The 19,257-nt window shown below is 44.9% G+C and overlaps 1 protein-coding gene across 7 annotated transcripts in view; it reads left to right on the top strand.

Moving 5' to 3' along the window:
* JAK1 (Janus kinase 1) overlaps positions 1-19,257 on the top strand; it is a 127,606-nt gene that overhangs the window by 41,340 nt on the left and 67,009 nt on the right. For 5 of the 7 annotated variants that reach the window (XM_073544686.1, XM_073544683.1, XM_073544684.1 and 2 more), the window contains exon 2: positions 13,815-13,911. In XM_073544686.1, the coding sequence (XP_073400787.1) occupies positions 13,815-13,911 (97 nt within the window). Of the gene's footprint in view, positions 1-480; positions 639-13,814; positions 13,912-19,257 lie in introns of those variants that run through there. The other 2 variants (XM_073544690.1, XM_073544689.1) reach the window with 2 other exon arrangements.

The raw sequence follows: 19,257 nt of genomic DNA, 5'->3' as shown, positions 1-19,257 counted from the left end.
TCTTCGCACCGATCTGGAGGACTGTGTCATCGGGACGGTTTTACTCCAGAAGGAATGACGGAAAAATAGAACTGAAAAATGATGATGGAATCGTGATGTTTTTTCTTTTCCCCCCATTTTCAGTCCATTATACGATGAATTGATCGGCGCTCGGACGGGGATGGAAGAATAATGAAGGTGTGAAGGAGAGGAAATACAAAAAGCGCAAAAAATAAGTGGTCCGGTGGTAAAGGGGTTAATTGAAATCTCTACAGAGGAAACTGTTAGAAATCACTCTTCTGTGTAGTTCCCCCTAAACCTCAGAATACTTTTTATATTAATTGCTGGGATTTGTAGTTCCTGAATAGCAGATGGCATTCTCTCTCTGCACTCTAGCCCTGTATTCAGCCAGTATAGGGATGGTGGATGAGGAGAGCAGACGGACGATCGGGTTGGACAGATTTTGATCGCAGATTGCAACTCTCCGTTCCACCTTAAGAAACTGCCGGCTGGCCAGTCCGCGCATGCGCAGCGCCGTCAGTGCTCGCGGGAGCTGAAGTGACGGGAAGTGGAGACTCGAGAACGCGCACTGACGGAGACGCAGAGAGAGTGCGGGACCGAGGGAGCTGTACCGAGAGCCCGGGACCACCGAAACACGGGTGAGTGCAGGGAGAGGACACAGAAAGCTCATGATGTTGGGGAGACTGAGGAGAGGAGGGGAGGCTGAGGGGAGCAGTGTGAGGAGAGGAGGCTGAGGGGAGCAGTGTGAGGAGAGCAGTGTGAGGAGAGGAGGCTGAGGGGAGCAGTGTGAGGAGAGGAGGCTGAGGGGAGCAGTGTGAGGAGAGCAGTGTGAGGAGGGGAGGCTGAGGGGAGCAGTGTGAGGAGAGGAGGCTGAGGGGAGCAGTGTGAGGAGAGGAGGCTGAGGGGAGCAGTGTGAGGAGAGGAGGCTGAGGGGAGCAGTGTGAGAGCAGTGTGAGGAGGGGAGGCTGAGGGGAGCAGTGTGAGGAGAGGAGGCTGAGGGGAGCAGTGTGAGGAGAGGAGGCTGAGGGGAGCAGTGTGAGGAGGGGAGGCTGAGGGGAGCAGTGTGAGGAGGGGAGGCTGAGGGGAGCAGTGTGAGGAGGGGAGGCTGAGGGGAGCAGTGTGAGGAGGGGAGCAGTGTGAGGAGGGGAGGCTGAGGGGAGCAGTGTGAGGAGGGGAGGCTGAGGGGAGCAGTGTGAGGAGGGGAGGCTGAGGGGAGCAGTGTGAGGAGAGGAGGCTGAGGGGAGCAGTGTGAGGAGGGGAGGCTGAGGGGAGCAGTGTGAGGAGGGGAGGCTGAGGGGAGCAGTGTGAGGAGGGGAGGCTGAGGGGAGCAGTGTGAGGAGGGGAGGCTGAGGGGAGCAGTGTGAGGAGGGGAGGCTGAGGGGAGCAGTGTGAGGAGGGGAGGCTGAGGGGAGCAGTGTGAGGAGGGGAGGCTGAGGGGAGCAGTGTGAGGAGGGGAGGCTGAGGGGAGCAGTGTGAAGAGGGGAGGCTGAGGGGAGCAGTGTGAGGAGGGGAGGCTGAGGGGAGCAGTGTGAGGAGGGGAGGCTGAGGGGAGCAGTGTGAGGAGGGGAGGCTGAGGGGAGCAGTGTGAGGAGGGGAGGCTGAGGGGAGCAGTGTGAGGAGAGGAGGCTGAGGGGAGCAGTGTGAGGAGAGGAGGCTGAGGGGAGCAGTGTGAGGAGGGGAGGCTGAGGGGAGCAGTGTGAGGAGGGGAGCAGTGTGAGGAGGGGAGGCTGAGGGGAGCAGTGTGAGGAGAGGAGGCTGAGGGGGGCAGTGTGAGGAGGGGAGGCTGAGGGGGGCAGTGTGAGGAGGGGAGGCTGAGGGGAGCAGTGTGAGGAGGGGAGGCTGAGGGGAGCAGTGTGAGGAGAGGAGGCTGAGGGGAGCAGTGTGAGGAGAGGAGGCTGAGGGGAGCAGTGTGAGGAGGGGAGGCTGAGGAGAGGAGGCTGGGGGGAGCAGTGTGAGGAGAGGAGGCTGAGGAGGGGAGGCTGAGGGGAGCAGTGTGAGGAGGGGAGGCTGAGGAGGGGAGGCTGGGGGGAGCAGTGTGAGGAGAGGAGGCTGAGGGGAGCAGTGTGAGGAGGGGAGCAGTGTGAGGAGAGGAGGCTGAGGGGAGCAGTGTGAGGAGAGGAGGCTGAGGGGAGCAGTGTGAGGAGGGGAGCAGTGTGAGGAGAGGAGGCTGAGGGGAGCAGTGTGAGGAGAGGAGGCTGAGGGGAGCAGTGTGAGGAAGGGAGGCTGAGGAGAGGAGGCTGAGGGGAGCAGTGTGAGGAGAGGAGGCTGAGGGGAGCAGTGTGAGGAGAGGAGGCTGAGGAGAGGAGGCTGAGGGGAGCAGTGTGAGGAAGGGAGGCTGAGGAGAGGAGGCTGAGGGGAGCAGTGTGAGGAAGGGAGGCTGAGGAGAGGAGGCTGGGGGGAGCAGTGTGAGGAGGGGAGGCTGAGGAGAGGAGGCTGTGGGGGAGCAGTGTGAGGAGAGGAGGCTGAGGGGAGCAGTGTGAGGAAGGGAGGCTGAGGAGGGGAGGCTGGGGGGAGCAGTGTGAGGAGGGGAGGCTGGGGGGAGCAGTGTGAGGAGGGGAGGCTGAGGGGAGCAGTGTGAGGGGGGGAGCAGTGTGAGGAAGGGAGGATGAGGGGAGCAGTGTGAGGTGAGGAGGATGAGGGGAGTAATGAAGATAAACTGGTCTCCCTTCTGACACCAGTTATTAGGGGGTGTTTGGACTGGTAGTTCTCCTAGGAAAAGCAGAGGGGGGCTCGGGCGGAGGCGATGGGTAGACTAGGTGGGCAGTGGAAACAACAAGGTGAATTGTGTGTGTGGGCAGAGGGGTGCAGCAGTCCAGGGGTGGGTGATGGCACCAGGAGTGAAGCTTCTGTAACTAGCAGATGTTCATTTACTATGTGTTACATAATGGGTAAATACAGAGGAGAGGGCACATTGAGGGGATGAAGGGCATCGGGTGAAGTGTACAGTGGGTAGTGACTGGTGTCACATCTTTGTGGGATTTTATTATTATTATTATTATGCATATATATAGCGCCATTTATTCCATGGCGCTTTACATATGAAAAGGGGAAATATAGACAGGTACAATAAACATGTGTAAGACAGGGGACACACAAGTACATAAGGAGAGGGGACCCTGCCCGCGAGGGCTCACAGTCCACAGGGATGGGTGAGGATACAGTAGGAGAGGGTAGAGCAGGTCGTGCGGTGGTTCAGTAGACCGAGGATCATTGCAGGCTGTAGGCTTGTCGGAACAGGTGGGTTTCCGTTGATGGTGAGAGTCTGATGTGTTGCGGCAGAGAGTTCCAGAGTATGGGGGAAGCACAGGAGAAATCTTGTATGCGGTTGTGGGAAGAAGAGATAAGGGGGGAGTAGAGAAGGAGATCTTGAGATGATCGAAGGTTGCGTGTGGGTAGGTACCTGGAGACCATGTCACAGATGTATGGAGGAGACAGGTTGTGGATGGCTTTGTATGTCATGGTTAGGGTTTTGAATTGGAGCCTCTGGGCAATAGGAAGCCAGTGAAGGGCCTGGCATAGGGGGGAGGCTGGTTTTCAAGAACTTGTTACAGCCAATTTTGCCAGATTGCCCTATAGCAGACATATTGAGCCCCTTGTTTGACAACCCTCAATTTTTTTTTTTTTTATTAAGAAGGCAGGTATAAATTATGGCAGTGATCTGGACATAGCTGAAGCCAAAATTACTTTTAAGCTCCTGGTGGGATTTATAGTGTCGCCTCAGCCAGAGAGTGGTTGATTGCAGAAGACTGGTTTATTGTATCACTTGAGCTGGTAAATGCTCGGGGAGGTCCATCAGCTTCTCACATGTCCACATTTTACTATTATAAGAACTGCTTTACTCGAAGAAGAAACCAGTATAGGACGGGCTGGCCGCCCAGTGCCAACTCCCAGTGCAGGCATCTTTACTGGGCAGAGAATCTCCCACTTATGTGTTTGGCAATTGCAAGGTCAGCAGTTTCCTAATATAAACACAGTGATGCAATTGCTGCTGTTATTTACTCCTCAGCATTGAAATGACTACACCAAGATGGAGAAGTCATGGACTGATGGATAGACCTGTTACTGATGGGCAAATAATCAAGATCCGCTGCTGGCAGCTCCTGTGTAGTCACCTATGTTTGCAGTGGGAGACAAGTCCAGAGACTCTGCAGTCATAGTGGCACGTTTAGGCCACACAATCTGCTCACTTTAGCACCAGCAACACGTGGCCTGATGTAACGTTGGAAAAGTGCTCTTGGGACACTTTGATGAAAGGAACTCATGAATGGTTGCAGCATATTAGGAATGTCAATATGCATTTGTGTACCCAAAGTGTGGCTGGAATAATGCTGGCATAAGTATTGGACAAAAATATGGACTAGTCGCAAAACTAGGAAGGGGGGGATACCAAAAACTACCAGATGGTCAGTTTGCAAATAAAAACATAACAATTTTATTAGGAATATTGTGCAAATCACAGGCAAGGGGAGACAGTGGACAATAATGTGTGACCTACGTGCACAACTTCAGAATTGCAAAAGGGGCGCATGGAAGCAGGAGAGCCAATGGGTCCCGCAGTGTGGACATAATTATAAAATATCAAATGCCAAAAATCAGTGTAACGGTGATGGTAGAAGAGTCAAAACCTTAAACCATGTGCGGGGAAGTCTGCAATGTACCAGTACATATGGGTCAAATTAGATCAAGTGATGAGTACTGGATACATTAAACATGCTAGTGAGTACTGAACACATGAAATATGCTGATGGATGACACATGTAAATATGGTGATGTCCGCCCTTGGGAGCGGATGCATGGACCTAGAGAGCCCCTTCCTACCACTTATTACAGGTAAACATGCAGTAGCTTGGTGCATCCGCCATATTTACATGTGTCATCCATTCCACCAGCATATTTCATGTGTTCAGTACTCACTAGCATGTTTAATGTATCCAGTACTCATCACTCAATCTGATTTGACTCGTATGTACTGGTACATTGCAGACTTCCCCGCTCATGGTTCAAGGTTTTTACTCTTCTACTATCACAATCACACTGATGTTTGGTGTTTTAAAATTGTGTCCATACTGCAGAACCCATTGGCTCTCTTGTTTCCATGTGCCCCTTTTGCAATTTTGCAGTTATGCATGTAGTTCATGCGTTATTGTCCACTGTTTTTCCTTGCCTGTGATTTGCACATTTTTTTCTAATAAAATTATGTTTTTATTTGCAAATGGACTCTATCGTTATTGGTATTCTTCCCCACCCTCTTCTTTTCTTGGGACACTTTGCAGAAGGGAACGTCACACTGTTTACATACAGTATTCTGACCCCTTTAGTCTTCATTCCATGTACACAAACAGCTCGATGTTACATTGATTCGGCCATGGAACCTGTGGTGTGGCCGTTTCTCCAAAGTATCCACAGAGCTGTTTCTCAACACGAAAACTGTAGGTTGCTGGCACTACTGTGAGCAGCCTGTGTGGCATAAACGTGCTACTGTGGCTGCAACGTCTCCTGACTTGTCTCCCTCTGATTTCTATAATGTCACAACTTATTGTTTTGAAATTTCAGTGCCCAGCAGTGTAATATGCTGTAGGGACTTTAGGGATTTAGTTTCCATGTTACCGCGGACATGTAATGACAGTTTCTTCTTTCAACCTCCTGTAGGTGTGTTGATGTGGATTAGAGGTCTTTGCACCCCTCATCTCCTGATAGTCTTATTTCCATATCTCGAGGCGGTCCCTTATTCTTTATACAATTCATCCATTAAGTAGTAAACAAAAATTAAATGTCCATTTTATAAATTCATGTTTTATTTGGATATTAATATATAAACTAAAAATATATTTATAGTTGACAAAGACCATTTTTTTTAATACAGATTCTCATGCAGGCGAATAATTATAACTTCTTCGCTGCCTTTAGCCACCACTAGAGGGAGCACAGATTATAGCGCTTTTATTATGGCGTTACAGAAAAAAAAAAAACTATGCAGTAAGCGCCCCCTGGTGTTGGGGTTTCCAGTTCTTTGATATTAGTGACCTATCCTAAGGAAAGGCAATGACGTTTGGTGGGGCTCAAACTCCCAGCACGCCCCCTGATCAGTTGTTTGTTGAGGCTGCAGTGCTTGTAGAAGCCATATGCCATTGTTTGTATATACAATTGCACATTTTAGGATATTGCTGCTGAACAAGAAAATATCATTTTTCATATTGTAGATGAGCAGTGTGTTATTTGGGATTACAATGTTACTTCTAAAGAATGTAAACAGTTGCTGCCCTCTTGTTGCAGTCCTGGATTATCTGTGTTTTCTTGCTGCTGGGTAAACACTTTGGCTGTATCCTGTTTATTAGCGGCAGCTGTTAACCACAGTGTAATTGGCTGGTTGTAGGATATGATGCTGATTTTGTTATATTCATCATCTTCTGATTTCCTTGTTTTTTTGGAACTGCAAATTGTTTATAAGTTCTGTAACCTCGAGATCTAGAAGGAGAGCAATCCAGCCTGATCTCTGCTTCGGTATAGGCTATAGCCAAATGTGTTTTTTTTTTGTTTTTTTTTGTGCGTGGATGAAGTGCATGGTGCTTCACTTCAGACTTCTCCACTTTAGACCAGCTACATAGTGGGACAGTCTGTGGCTGGCATAGGATGAAGGCACATTAGGGTATGTGCACACGTTGCGGATTCTGCTGCGGATCCGCAGCAGATTTTGCTGCGTTGTACAGTACCTTTAAAATCAATGGGGAAAAAAAAATGCTGTGCACATGCTGTGGATTTGCTGCAGTTTTAAAACCGCAGCATGTCACTTCTTTGTGCGGATTCCACAGCGGTTTGACACCTGCTCCATGATTAGGTGTCAAACCGCAGGCTAATCCGCAGGTAAAACACAGGTCTTTTGACCTGCGGATTTACATGCGGATTTTGCCAAATCCGCGCAGAAAAATCCGCAGCACCATCCGCAACGTGTGCACTTACCCTAACTGGGTATTTCATTATCCAGCACACAAAGCATTCAGCTCAATATCTCTGGAGCTGCTTCCAAAAAGAGTTTTTAGTTTATTTTTAAATTGGTGCTTTAGGTTTAGTGTACACTACACTTTATAAAAAAAAAAAAAAAAAGATTCAGGAATCACTTTCTTCTGTTTTCTGAGCAATTTTTTGGGGTGGGCTTTGGAGCAGATCCGTACCAAGTCCACTTGGGGAAAAAAAAGTTGATGCAAAATATTCATAAATTATTTTTGACAAGTAATAGACCTTTAATGATATAGTTTTAGCTTCCCAACAGGACAGTGGAGTCGGCAAAAAATGGTCCGACTCCAACTCAAAATATACAATAAATTGGGTTCAGTACAATGCAGTATGTGCTATAAATGTTTTCATAAGAATTTGAAATGTCCTATAAATGTCTGTTCTATTCCTGATCTAAGGCTCTCTGCTTTTAGCTGAGATGAATCTGTGCTGCTCTGTATGTACAGGCGCTTCTCACAAAATTAGAATATCATCAAAAAGTTAATTTATTTCACTTCATCACAAAAAGTGTATCTTATATATTATTTAGAACAGACCTGGGCAAAGTGCGGCCCGCGGACCACATCTAGCCCTTTGGCTGTCTCAGTCCGGTCCGCGGAACGAGACAGCCGAGAGGCAGGAAAACTGCTGTTCACGGGCCGCACCGTGCCCACCTGCTCGCGTGGAGGAGGGGCCTCCGGCCACTTCCTCCACCATTCAGCGTGGGAAACGGCTGACGCGATGACGTCATTTCATTGCGTCCGCTGTGTGCTGCGGTGCGGAGAGTCAGCGCACCAGAGCCAGGGAGATAAGCAGAGCGTCAGGCAACAGAACCGAGGTGGGTATGTAGTGTTCATTTTTTTTCATGTTTATGGCATGTTTGGGTGGGCATGGGGAGGCTATGGGGGAGTTGAGATTTACAAGGGGAGGCTATGGGGGAGTCGAGCTTTACAAGGGGAGGCTATGGGGGTGCTGAGCTTTACAAGGGGAGGCTATGGGGTGTTGAGCTTTACAAGGGGAGGCTATGGGGGTGTTGAGCTTTACAAGGGGAGGCTATGGGAGTGTTGAGCTTTACAAGGGGAGGCTATGGGGGTGTTGAGCTTTACAAGGGGAGGCTATGGGGGTGTTGAGCTTTACAAGGGGACGCTATGGGGGTGTCATGCTGCACAAGGGGAGGCTATGGGAGGTGTTGTGCTGCTCAAGGGGAGGCTATGGGGGCCTCGTGTGGCACATAAGGAGGCTGTGTGGGGCTCGTGCAGTATATGGGAAGACTGTGTGGGGCTCATGCAGTATATATAGGGAGGCTGTGGGGCTTATGCAGTATATATAGGGAGGCTGTGTGGGGCTCATGCAGTTTATATGGGGAGGCTGTGTGGGGCTTATGCAGTATATATAGGGAGGCTGTGGGGCTCATGCAGTATATATGGGGAGGCTGTGTGGGGCTCATGCAGTGTAGGGAGGCAGTGTGGGGCTTATGCAGTATATATAGGGAGGCTGTGTGGGGCTTATGCAGTATATATAGGGAGGCTGTGTGGGGCTCATGCAGTATATATGGGGAGGCTGTGTGGGGCTCATGCAGTGTATATGGGGAGGCTGTGTGGGGCTCATGCAGTGTATATAGGGAGGCTGTGTGGGGCTCATGCAGTGTATATAGGGAGGCAGTGTGGGGCTTATGCAGTATATATAGGGAGGCTGTGTGGGGCTTATGCAGTATATATAGGGAGGCTGTGTGGGGTCATGCAGTATATATGGGGAGGCTGTGTGGGGCTCATGCAGTGTATATAGGGAGGCAGTGTGGGGCTTATGCAGTATATATAGGGAGGCTGTGTGGGGCTTATGCAGTATATATAGGGAGGCTGTGTGGGGCTTATGCAGTATATATAGGGAGGCTGTGTGGGGCTCATGCAGCATATGGGGAGGCTGCTTGGGGCTCATGCTATATATAGGGAGGCTGTGTAGGGCTCATGCAGTTTATATAGGGAGGCTGTGTGGGGCTCATGTATATAGGGAGGCTGTGTGGGGGCTCATACGATATTTAGGAGGATGTCAGCATACTTAATTCTGCTCAGTATTAAGTGATACAATTAATAATATAATTATCAATAATATAATTATAAAATATTGTTATTAATATAGAGTAGAATTAATTTCGGCATATTGGTTCGGCCCTCCACAACAGTCATGGTCTTTCATGTGGCCCCTCAGGAAAATTAATTGCCCACTCCTGATCTACAGTGATTACACACAGAGTGATCTATTTCATGGGTTTATTTCTGTTAATGTTGATGATTATGGCTTACAGCCAATGAAAACCCAAAAGTCATCATCTCAGTAAATTAGAATACTTTATAACACCAGCTTGTAAAATGATTTTAAAATCTGAAATATTGTCTTATCGAAATGTATATTCATTAAATGCCCCCTACTTGGTTGGGCTCCTTTTGCATCAGTTACTGCATCAATGCGGCGTGGCATGGAGGCGATCAGCCTGTGGCACTGCTGAGGGGTTATGGAAGCCCAGGTTGCTTTGATAGCAGCCTTCAGCTCGTCTGCATTGTTGGGTCTGGTGTCTCTCATCTTCCTCTTAACAATACTCCATAGATTCTCTATGGGGTTAAGGTCAGGCGAGTTTGCTGCCAATGAAGCACAGTGATACTGTTGTGTGTACACCAGGTATTGGTACTTTTGGCAGTGTGGACAGGGGCCAAGTCCTGCTGGAGAATGACATTTCCATCTCCAAAAAGCTTGTCGGCAGAGGGAAGCATGAAGTGCTCTAAAATGTCCTGGTAGACGGCTGCGCTGACTTTGGTCTTGATAAAACACAGTGGACCTACACCAGCAGATGACATGGCTCCCCAAACCATCACTGACTGTGGAGACTTCACACTAGACCTCCAGCAGCTTGGATTGTGTCCTCTCCACTCTTCCTCCAGACTCTGGGACCGCGATTTCCAAATGAAATGCAAAATGTACTTTCATCTGAAAACACCTTGGACCACTGACAACAGTCCGGTTCCTTTTCTCCTTGGCTCAGTCAGGTAAGACGCTTCTGGTGTTGTCTATTGGTCATGAGTGGGTGACACAAGGAATGTGACACTTGTAGCCCATGTCCTGGAGACGTCTGTGTGTAGTGGCAGTTCATTTTAACAGCTAAGTCAGCCCCCTTATTTCTTTATATCAGGTGCACAATCTGAGAGCCTTATTCAAACTTATTCTATGCATGTGTAAACTATATGCCCATAAGGTGATGGGTGCTGCTTACACTTCCATGTCTTCCACCACTTGGAGAATTGAGGTCCCGTTTCCTCTTGATGCTCCTCAGAGACCATCCATGCACGAGGCCTGAGTGGTCAGGAAACCCTCAAGTCAATATATGGCCACGCCGTGCACCATTCTTCACTTGCTCCTAAGTTATGCGCCCCCCTCTTTTATTCTGACAATTAGAATACACGCAAGCAACTTATGTAAAAAAGGCCATGTGCACAGAACGGCATTGAAGGCCGCAGGTTGTGCATCCCCATGTCTGTATGCATCGACTGCTGCTGAAATAAGCAGTCTGCTGGGAGCTGGTATAGAATGGCTGCAGGAGGATCAGGACAATGATGAATATAACTATATTAATCATAATCTTTTATATGATATATTTTTTGCCTATAAAACCCATTTAAGACCTACTATATAGGTAACAGGACAGCTGTGTGTATGCAAGGTTGGAATCACTATTTACAATTGTAGCTACTTGCACCTTGAACAATGGACTAATTATCATCATGTGCCATAATAGGGGAAGTTATTATCTGTACTTAGCCCTGGTCTGAAAATCTTTGAAATGCTAAAACTCCTCTATATGCAACATTTCCCTGAGACTTTTGGAGCTTCCATTGCACGACCTATTTGCCAGTTGTACTGATTCTTTAATAGAGGTGGGGATGATGTCACCCTCTTCTCTACCACCACAAAGACTTTTTCTTTCTGTAGGACCTGGCATGTCTGGGCTTTACTCACAGCACAATGGGTGCAGTGTAATGCTTAATTTCTCCTGTGGCGGTGCTGCCAGGAAATTGCACATTTAGTGCCAGTTATCCTACAAGATCACACCTGATCTCTGGGGGTTCAAGCCACTAGAACTCCTCTGATCAATTTTTATAGTCAGGGGACCATTACCCAAAAAAGGGGAGATCCCATGCTACGGTACTTTTGCCTTATAGCTGTTTGTGTAAAGTCATTTTTATTATTTATACATGGCACAATTACAGGTTATGCAAATCCCTTATCTATTCAAATTTCTTCCTTTTATGGGCTGTCCTGACACCGGTTCTCTTCTTTTGGTGTGAATTTGATTATGCAAATTTTAGTGATGGGATCCTTTGGCACATGACTCATTTGTGGTGTTTTTGGGTGTGTAACGTAGAGCGAAGTGTTAAGATCCTAGTGGTATTGAGATGGGACCTCCGATGTGTTGCATGTAATGAATTGTAATTTCTTGCGTCATTCCTATTATTATTAGCTCGTGGGGTTGCATCAAGTATAGTCTTTGCTTTATTTTCATACACTTCCAATTCCAAATTACAAAAAAAAAAAAATCTGCCAGTTATGAAGTTCGTTATTTGAAATGTACATTTTTCCTTTCCACCCTCCCCCCCGCCGACCCGCAAACTTTTTATTTCTTTTATTTCTGTATTTAATTTATATGACTGTCACTCTGTAGAAAAAAATTGCCTTTGAAATCCGTTCCATTATGATAAGAAAAAAACTATTCAAGTTTCATATGTGTTGGTGGTTAAAAAAATAGACTTTGTATCAAAAAATGTTTTTGGTTGTTATTTTCATGGTGAGCTGTAATATATTTTATTTGCATAATTTTGGGGTCTGTAGAATGTTTTGATTGCTTTTTTTTTTTTTCTTAAGTTGGAAAATCAAACTAACCCAAAATTTGTTTTCAGTGGTTTTTTTTTTTTTTTTTTTTAATATCCTTTACTGTAGGGTGCAGTAAGCTTGACAAGTTTATAGATCCAATTTTAAGAATATTTTTTCTTTAACTCATTTTTATATTGGGAAGAGGGGCGTGATTCCAACTTTTATATCGTACATTTAAAAACTTTATTTTTTTAAATGATCTCACTTTTTTCCCCAAGAGGAATTAATGTTTTGATTGGTTGATCACTTGTGCTATGGAATACTTCAGTATTGCAGTATATAGCAAAAATGACAATCTCCTCTGAAGCACAACTTATCGGAGTACAAAGATGGCGGTGATGGAGGCCTTCAGGAGGGCCTCTGGCTGTCATGTTTAACCCGTTGGTACCTTGCGCATATTCTCGATGGAGCTGTTACTGTTCAGTACTGCTGTCGGAAGTTGTCAGCAACATCTAAGTGGTCAAATATTACCCTTGAGGAAGTCGCATTCATGACAATTCCTGTGGGGTTACATCGTGTATTCACTTATTTTTATTTGGTATCCCTCCTTGGCTTTATTTTTTAGTATACAATTTAGTAATATTTAAAATTACTTCAAGATTTATTGTTAGACTCATATATTGCACAGATTTTCTTTGCACTTTATACAGTGTATTTTCTATGCCAGCTGGTATTTTTTACCCGAACTCTTATCATGGTATTTGGTAAGTCTTGTTTTTTGTGTGTTGCTATACTTGCTTTGTTTTGGTGTATGGGTTTGAAGCACCTATTTCTGCATACCTCATGGGTGGTGTCGGCTCCTTATATTTTAACACTAAATGGTCAAATGTATTTTTTCAAACAAAACAAATGGTTAACAAATAACCAGAGGCGTAGAAACCCTTAAAATTATTTTATTAAATTAGATATATATTAAAATTATTTACACACAAACATACTACTGTACATTGCAAAAAATGGGGATGCCAATCCATATACCATGTAAATAGTCACCTGTGTCTATCATGCTAATTGTATCCAATAGGACATAATATCCGGGTCTGCAAGATGGTGTTACTTAAATATGAACTAAATGGAAGCGTCTCCACCGCCCCAACGCATGTTTCATCTCAATACTTCATCAGGAGGCGCTTTCCATTAAGTTTCTAGGCTCCTGCCTTTGGGACGCTGACTGCTGTAGGCTCCCGCCTTTGGGACGCTGACTGCTGTAGGCTCCCGCCTTTGGGACGCTGACTGCTGTAGGCTCCCGCCTTTGGGACGCTGACTGCCGTAGGCTCCCGCCTTTGGGACGCTGACTGCCGTAGGCTCCCGCCTTTGGGACGCTGACTGCCGTAGGCTCCCGCCTTTGGGACGCTGACTGCCGTAGGCTCCCGCCTTTGGGACGCTGACTGCCGTAGGCTCCCGCCTTTGGGACGCTGACTGCCGTAGGCTCCCGCCTTTGGGACGCTGACTGCCGTAGGCTCCCGCCTTTGGGACGCTGACTGCCGTAGGCTCCCGCCTTTGGGACGCTGTCACGTGGTGGTAATTTATTGGAGATTTGATTGCTATTGAGAAGTAATTGTGTGTCTCTAGGTAGTAAAGATGTCAGTTTCTGTGGTCTAATGTTAGGTTTTATTCACGGTTGAAAATTCTGCAGCTAAAAATTTATTTTTCTTCACCTTATTTATCCATAAGTGAAAATCAGACTTTTTTTTTTTTTTTTTTTTTTTGGCGTGAGGTCTTAGACGGTGCAGGGTTTGTACTCTGACCATAGAGATGCACAGGTCTGCATAGGAGCAGAGTTGCCTCATGATTTTTATTTACTTTTTATGCCATGACATTCTGAGTGCAGAAATGTGTGTGATAAATGCTTGATTCATGGACAGTAGGTAACTTATTGTTGTTTTCTGATCTTTTAAATTTTGCAGACAGAGCTCGTTACTGGATTTATGCAGAGGCGGAAATGAATGGGATGTAATCAGGTTTGCAACATCAGTTGCAGGCGTTCAGCAGAAGAGATGTTCTGTGAGTAAAAAAAAAATAACAAAAACATGTACGGTAAATATCATGAATTAGCAATAATGTCAAAACCATCTTCTAATATTATTTAGGTCCTCCTTTAGCCCCCAATACTATCTTTGGCTGTTATACAACTGGTACCCAAAACTAAAAGTAGTGATTAATACTAGGTCCGATTGCAACACTTTAACTACTTAAATGCAGCATTTGAAAGGCTACTAACATAGCAGCCATCACCCCGAAGTCCATTGGATTCCCACGAGATGTCATCACCAAGGCCTCCTTGTTTGTCACAGTATTTCTACAACTCGTCCTGTAAAAAACAAACAACTAAGCACTTGTAAGATGTCAGTGGAGAAATAAAAAAAAAAAAAAAAAAGTTATAGATCCTGGAGGAAGGGGAGGGAAAAAAACAAAGTGCAGAAATGAAAAATTGCCTTTTTTCTTAAGGGGGTTAAAAACTAATTAAAAGTGGTTACTGGCCTGGACCAGGGCCTTTTGTGTTAGTTGGGTACAATCTTGTAGACTGCAGCTGTCGCTTTGGCCACGGGCTTCTCTGAGGCCGGGGTCCCCCCGATCGTCATGCATTTGTTATTGTGCATCTGCTAAAAAAGCAGCTTCCTAAAAGTTTGTGATTCTGCACCGCAGGATTAGAAATAAATTGTAAATGGTTTGCTCGTTGTTATGGACGTACGGTTTCTGCAAAAAGTGATTTAAAAAAAAAAAAAAAGGCATGATGTGAACCCAGCCTGAGTTTTGTATATCCCACCCTTTGGCAGGCTCAATAGGTTCAATTATTTAGAATCAGACAACACAGAGTTTGCTTATTGTTTGTAAAAGTAGAGACACACAAGTCTGTAGACGAGCTGTATTTACAACGGGAATGGTAAAAATTATCAGATGTTCTGCAAAGTTGCTTCATCTTCTCTTTGGACTTTGTTAGATGTGATCCAGATAAGCCACATGACTGCTCCCTATCACTCTTGCCAGAGAGACAATACATGGAGTCCTGGGCCTGATTCATCAACACTGGCATTTTCCCAGCAGTGAACTGGAGTCAGATGAACCAAATTCATCAAAAGGACAGCACTTTTTTAATGCCTTGGCAAATAATTTTCTTGCGCCACCCAAGAAGCTGGAGTACATTTATGCTGTAGTTGCACCATTTTTCTTGCAGGAAATTATGACAAATTTGGCGGCCTCGTTCACCTCGCCCCCTCCAGCTAAACTGCATATGTATTTATTCTTTATTTTTATAAATGTTAATGGCACTGGCCAGGACTGGCATAAAAATAACTTCTGAAGCCTCAATTTTGGCTTAACTATATGCGCTTTTGGAACCGTCCAGAATTTTTTCAAAAATTATTTTATGAATCGGCCCCGTATTTGCAAGTGATATGTATACCTGTATACCTGTGGTTGCAGGCATGAAGAAGCCCTAGTACCTGCAGGGTGAACTGCACAATCTTTGCTAGAATTTTGTGTTTGTAGCTAGTGAGACAAAAAATTATTTTTTTTTTTAACTGGCTGTTAAATTTATCTACCAGGTAAGCTGCCACTATGCGGTAAGGGATGGCAGAATGATTTCATCCTGCATAGCAAAGGGACGGGCAAAGCGGCAAGCAAGTTACCCTCTTCTTTTGTGTAGTCAGCGAAGGGTTTTCCTGGCCTCTTTACGGGTCTGATTTGGAGGAGATACCCATTTGTTTTCTTTCCTTTTGAACGTGCTAAAACCTTTTGCCATCATGGCGATGTCTCGTGCACCATCCGTCAGTAATTTTTTTTTTTTTTTCTTTTTCTTTTGAACCACCACAATCTTTTATATATGAATTAGTAGTAATCTGGGGAATTTTCTTTCTGAGGTTTATATGTCACAAAGTGAAAGAACTGGGAGCGCAGGTGGTCTTCTCTTCCATCCTCCCAGTGGATGGCCATGGAACAAGGAGGTGGAATAAGATTCTGCAGGTGAACAACTGGCTACGTCGATGGTGCCGTCAGCAACGATTTGGATTTCTGGATCACGGAGTGAACTACTTATACGATGGACTACTTGCTAGAGATGGGGTGCACCTTACGAAGACTGGAAAGCATGTATTTGGAAGTCGCCTTGCTACACTTGTAAGGAGAGCTTTAAACTAGAACAACATGGGAAGGGAAGCAAAAGACCAGAAAAAGCCATACACCTGACAAATGCTATTGAGAACTCTGCTATTAGAAGTGGAAAGGAAGAACAAAGACGAAAGAATCTAATTAATAAAAATATTGGAGAAAGAGAAACCAATCACAAACTAAAATGTTTCTATACTAATGCACAAAGCATGGGCAACAAACAAGGAGAATTGGAACTACTAACACAGGAAAAGAAATATGATGTCATTGGAATCACTGAAACTTGGTGGGACAATACACATGATTGGAATACAAGACTAGAAGGATACAACTTATTTGCAAGAAACAGACTTGATAAACGAGGAGGGGGTGTCGCATTGTATGTTCGAAACGCATATATCTGCACAGAGATTGAAGCTTCAGAGACTGGGAGTTCTGTGGAAACTGTTTGGGTAAGAATACAAGGACAGAACAATGGAAAGGACACCATTGTAGGCATTTACTACAGGCCGCCTGTGCAAGCCGAAGATATAGATGAACTCTTTATGCATCAGATGGCCAAGTTCTCCAAAAAATATGACATAGTTGTCATGGGAGATTTCAACTATCCAGACATTTGTTGGGAATCTCTCTCAGGCAAAACTAACAGGTCAAGGAAATTCTTATCCTCTCTTGCTGACAACTTTATCTTCCAAAAGGTAGGGGAGAAAACAAGGGGAACTGCTACCTTGGATCTAATCCTTATAAACAGGGAGGAAATGGTTGAGGAGGTAAAAGTGGCTGGGACCCTAGGAGGTAGCGACCATGCTATTTTAGAATTTTGGATAACTAGAGGAGGAAGACCTGTGAAGACTCAGACGTCAAGGTTAGATTTCAGAAAGGCAGATTTTAAGGGATTCAGAAAGAGAATTGGAGGGATCCAATGGCTGGATATCCTTAAAGACAAAAATGTCCAGGAAGGATGGGAAATCTTGAAAAATGAAATTCTCAAAGCACAGTTGTTAACAATTCCGAAAAGAGGGAAGAATAGGAAGCATTTAAGGAAACCAGGATGGATGAACACAGAACTTAAGCACATGCTAAAAAGGAAGAAAAAAATGTTTATAAAATGGAAAGAGGGAGGCATATCTAAAGAAGAATATAATGCTGTCTGCAGAACCTGCAGGGCACAAATCAGATTAGCTAAAGCTGAAAATGAACTGAGGCTTGCAAGAGATGTCAAAAGCAATAATAAAGGATTTTGGGGATATGTCAAAAGTAAAAGAAAAGTCAAAGATGCTATAGGATTTTTACAGGATGAAAATGATGAAATGGTAAGACAGGATGTTGAGAAGGCTGAACTTTTAAATTCCTATTTTGCATCTGTTTTCTCTCAGAAAGGAAATGCAACATTAACTGTTATTCACTGTCCTATTAAGGGAATAGAAGAATCCAGGATATCTATAAACAGAAAGATAGTGAGGAAACACTTAGCTAACCTAAATGAATTCAAGTCTCCAGGTCCAGATGAATTACACCTCAGAGTACTGAAGGAGATAGCAGAAGAAATTTTTGAACCCCTCTCCATAATCTTTGAAAATTCTTGGAGAACAGGAGAAGTGCCAGAAGACTGGAGAAGAGCAAATGTTGTTCCTATCTTCAAAAAGGGGAAGAAGGTGGACCCAGGCAACTATAGGCCGGTGAGTCTGACTTCTATACCAGGAAAGATCTTTGAACAAATTATTAAACAACATGTATGTCAATACCTGGATAAGAATGAAGTGATTAAACAGAGTCAGCATGGGTTTCTAACTAATAAGTCATGTCAGACTAACTTAATTTCCTTCTATGACGGTATCACTGATTGGGTGGATCAAGGAAATGCTGTAGATATAGTATATCTTGACTTCAGCAAAGCATTTGACAAAGTCTCTCATACAATCCTTATTGAAAAAATGACTAAGTATGGAATGGACAAGGCAACTGTTAGGTGGATTCATAACTGGCTTAGTGATCGGACCCAAAGAGTGGTCGTAAATGGCTGCACATCCAGTTGGAAGAATGTCTCAAGTGGGGTACCACAGGGCTCTGTCCTGGGCCCTGTATTGTTCAACATCTTTATCAACGATTTAGATGAAGGAATTGAGGGTAAACTGATTAAATTTGCTGATGACACAAAGCTAGGAGGGATAGCTAATACTAGAGAAGAGAGAGAGAGAGGATTCAAAAAGATTTAAATAAACTGGAGAAGTGGGCAGCAACTAACAGAATGGTTTTTAACAGGGAGAAATGCAAAGTACTACATCTGGGCAATAAAAATGAAAAAAGCATATATAGAATGGGAGGAATAGGGCTAAGTGACAGCACATGTGAAAAAGACTTGGGTATACTAATAGATCACAGACTGAATATGAGTCAACAGTGTGATGCAGCAGCAAAAAAGGCAAATGCAATTCTAGGATGTATTAACAGAAGCATACAGTCTAGATCACGTGAAGTCATTATTTCCCTCTACTCCTCTTTGGTCAGACCTCATCTGGAATATTGTGTCCAGTTTTGGGCACCACATTTTAAAAAAGACATCAACAAACTGGAGCAAGTTCAGAAAAGAGCGACCAGAATGGTGACCGGTCTGCAAACCCTGTCTTATGAGGAAAGGTTGCAGGATTTGGGAATGTTTAGTTTGCAAAAGAGAAGACTGAGAGGAGACTTAATAGCTGTCTACAAATATCTAAAGGGCTGTCACATTGTAGAAGGATCAACTTTATTCTCATTTGCACAAGGAAAGACTAGAAGCAATGGGATGAAACTGAATGGGAAGAGACACAGATTAGATATTAGAAAAAACTTTTTGACAGTTAGAGTGATCAATGAGTGGAACAGGCTGCCACGAGAAGTGGTGAGTTCTCCTTCAATGGAAGTCTTCAAACAGAGGCTGGACAGACATCTGACTGGGATGATTTAGCGAATCCTGCTTTGAGCAGGGGGTTGGACCAGATGGCCCAGGAGGTCCCTTCCAACTCTACGATTCTATGATTCTATGATTGGGGTAGTAGCTGTCTTTTCTGGCACTCGTGAGAACTACAAGTCCCAGGCATTGTGCAATTCATCATTCAGTTATATGTGATTTAAAATTAATAAATAATTCTGTTCTCCCCGCACCTCCTTGGAAAGTGGCTGTTTTTGCAATGCCTAATGCAGCCTATAGACACAGGAGGCGCTGTTTTGCTCTATGGAAATAGTCTTTGATCCATTTATGAAGTG

Source organism: Dendrobates tinctorius, unplaced genomic scaffold, assembly GCF_039654945.1.
Source record: "Dendrobates tinctorius isolate UK_male_01 unplaced genomic scaffold, ASM3965494v1 ptg000138l, whole genome shotgun sequence".
Classification (NCBI taxonomy): domain Eukaryota; kingdom Metazoa; phylum Chordata; class Amphibia; order Anura; family Dendrobatidae; genus Dendrobates; species Dendrobates tinctorius.
Note: the sequence above shows the minus strand (reverse complement) of the source record. Positions and strands in the feature narration are given on the sequence as shown.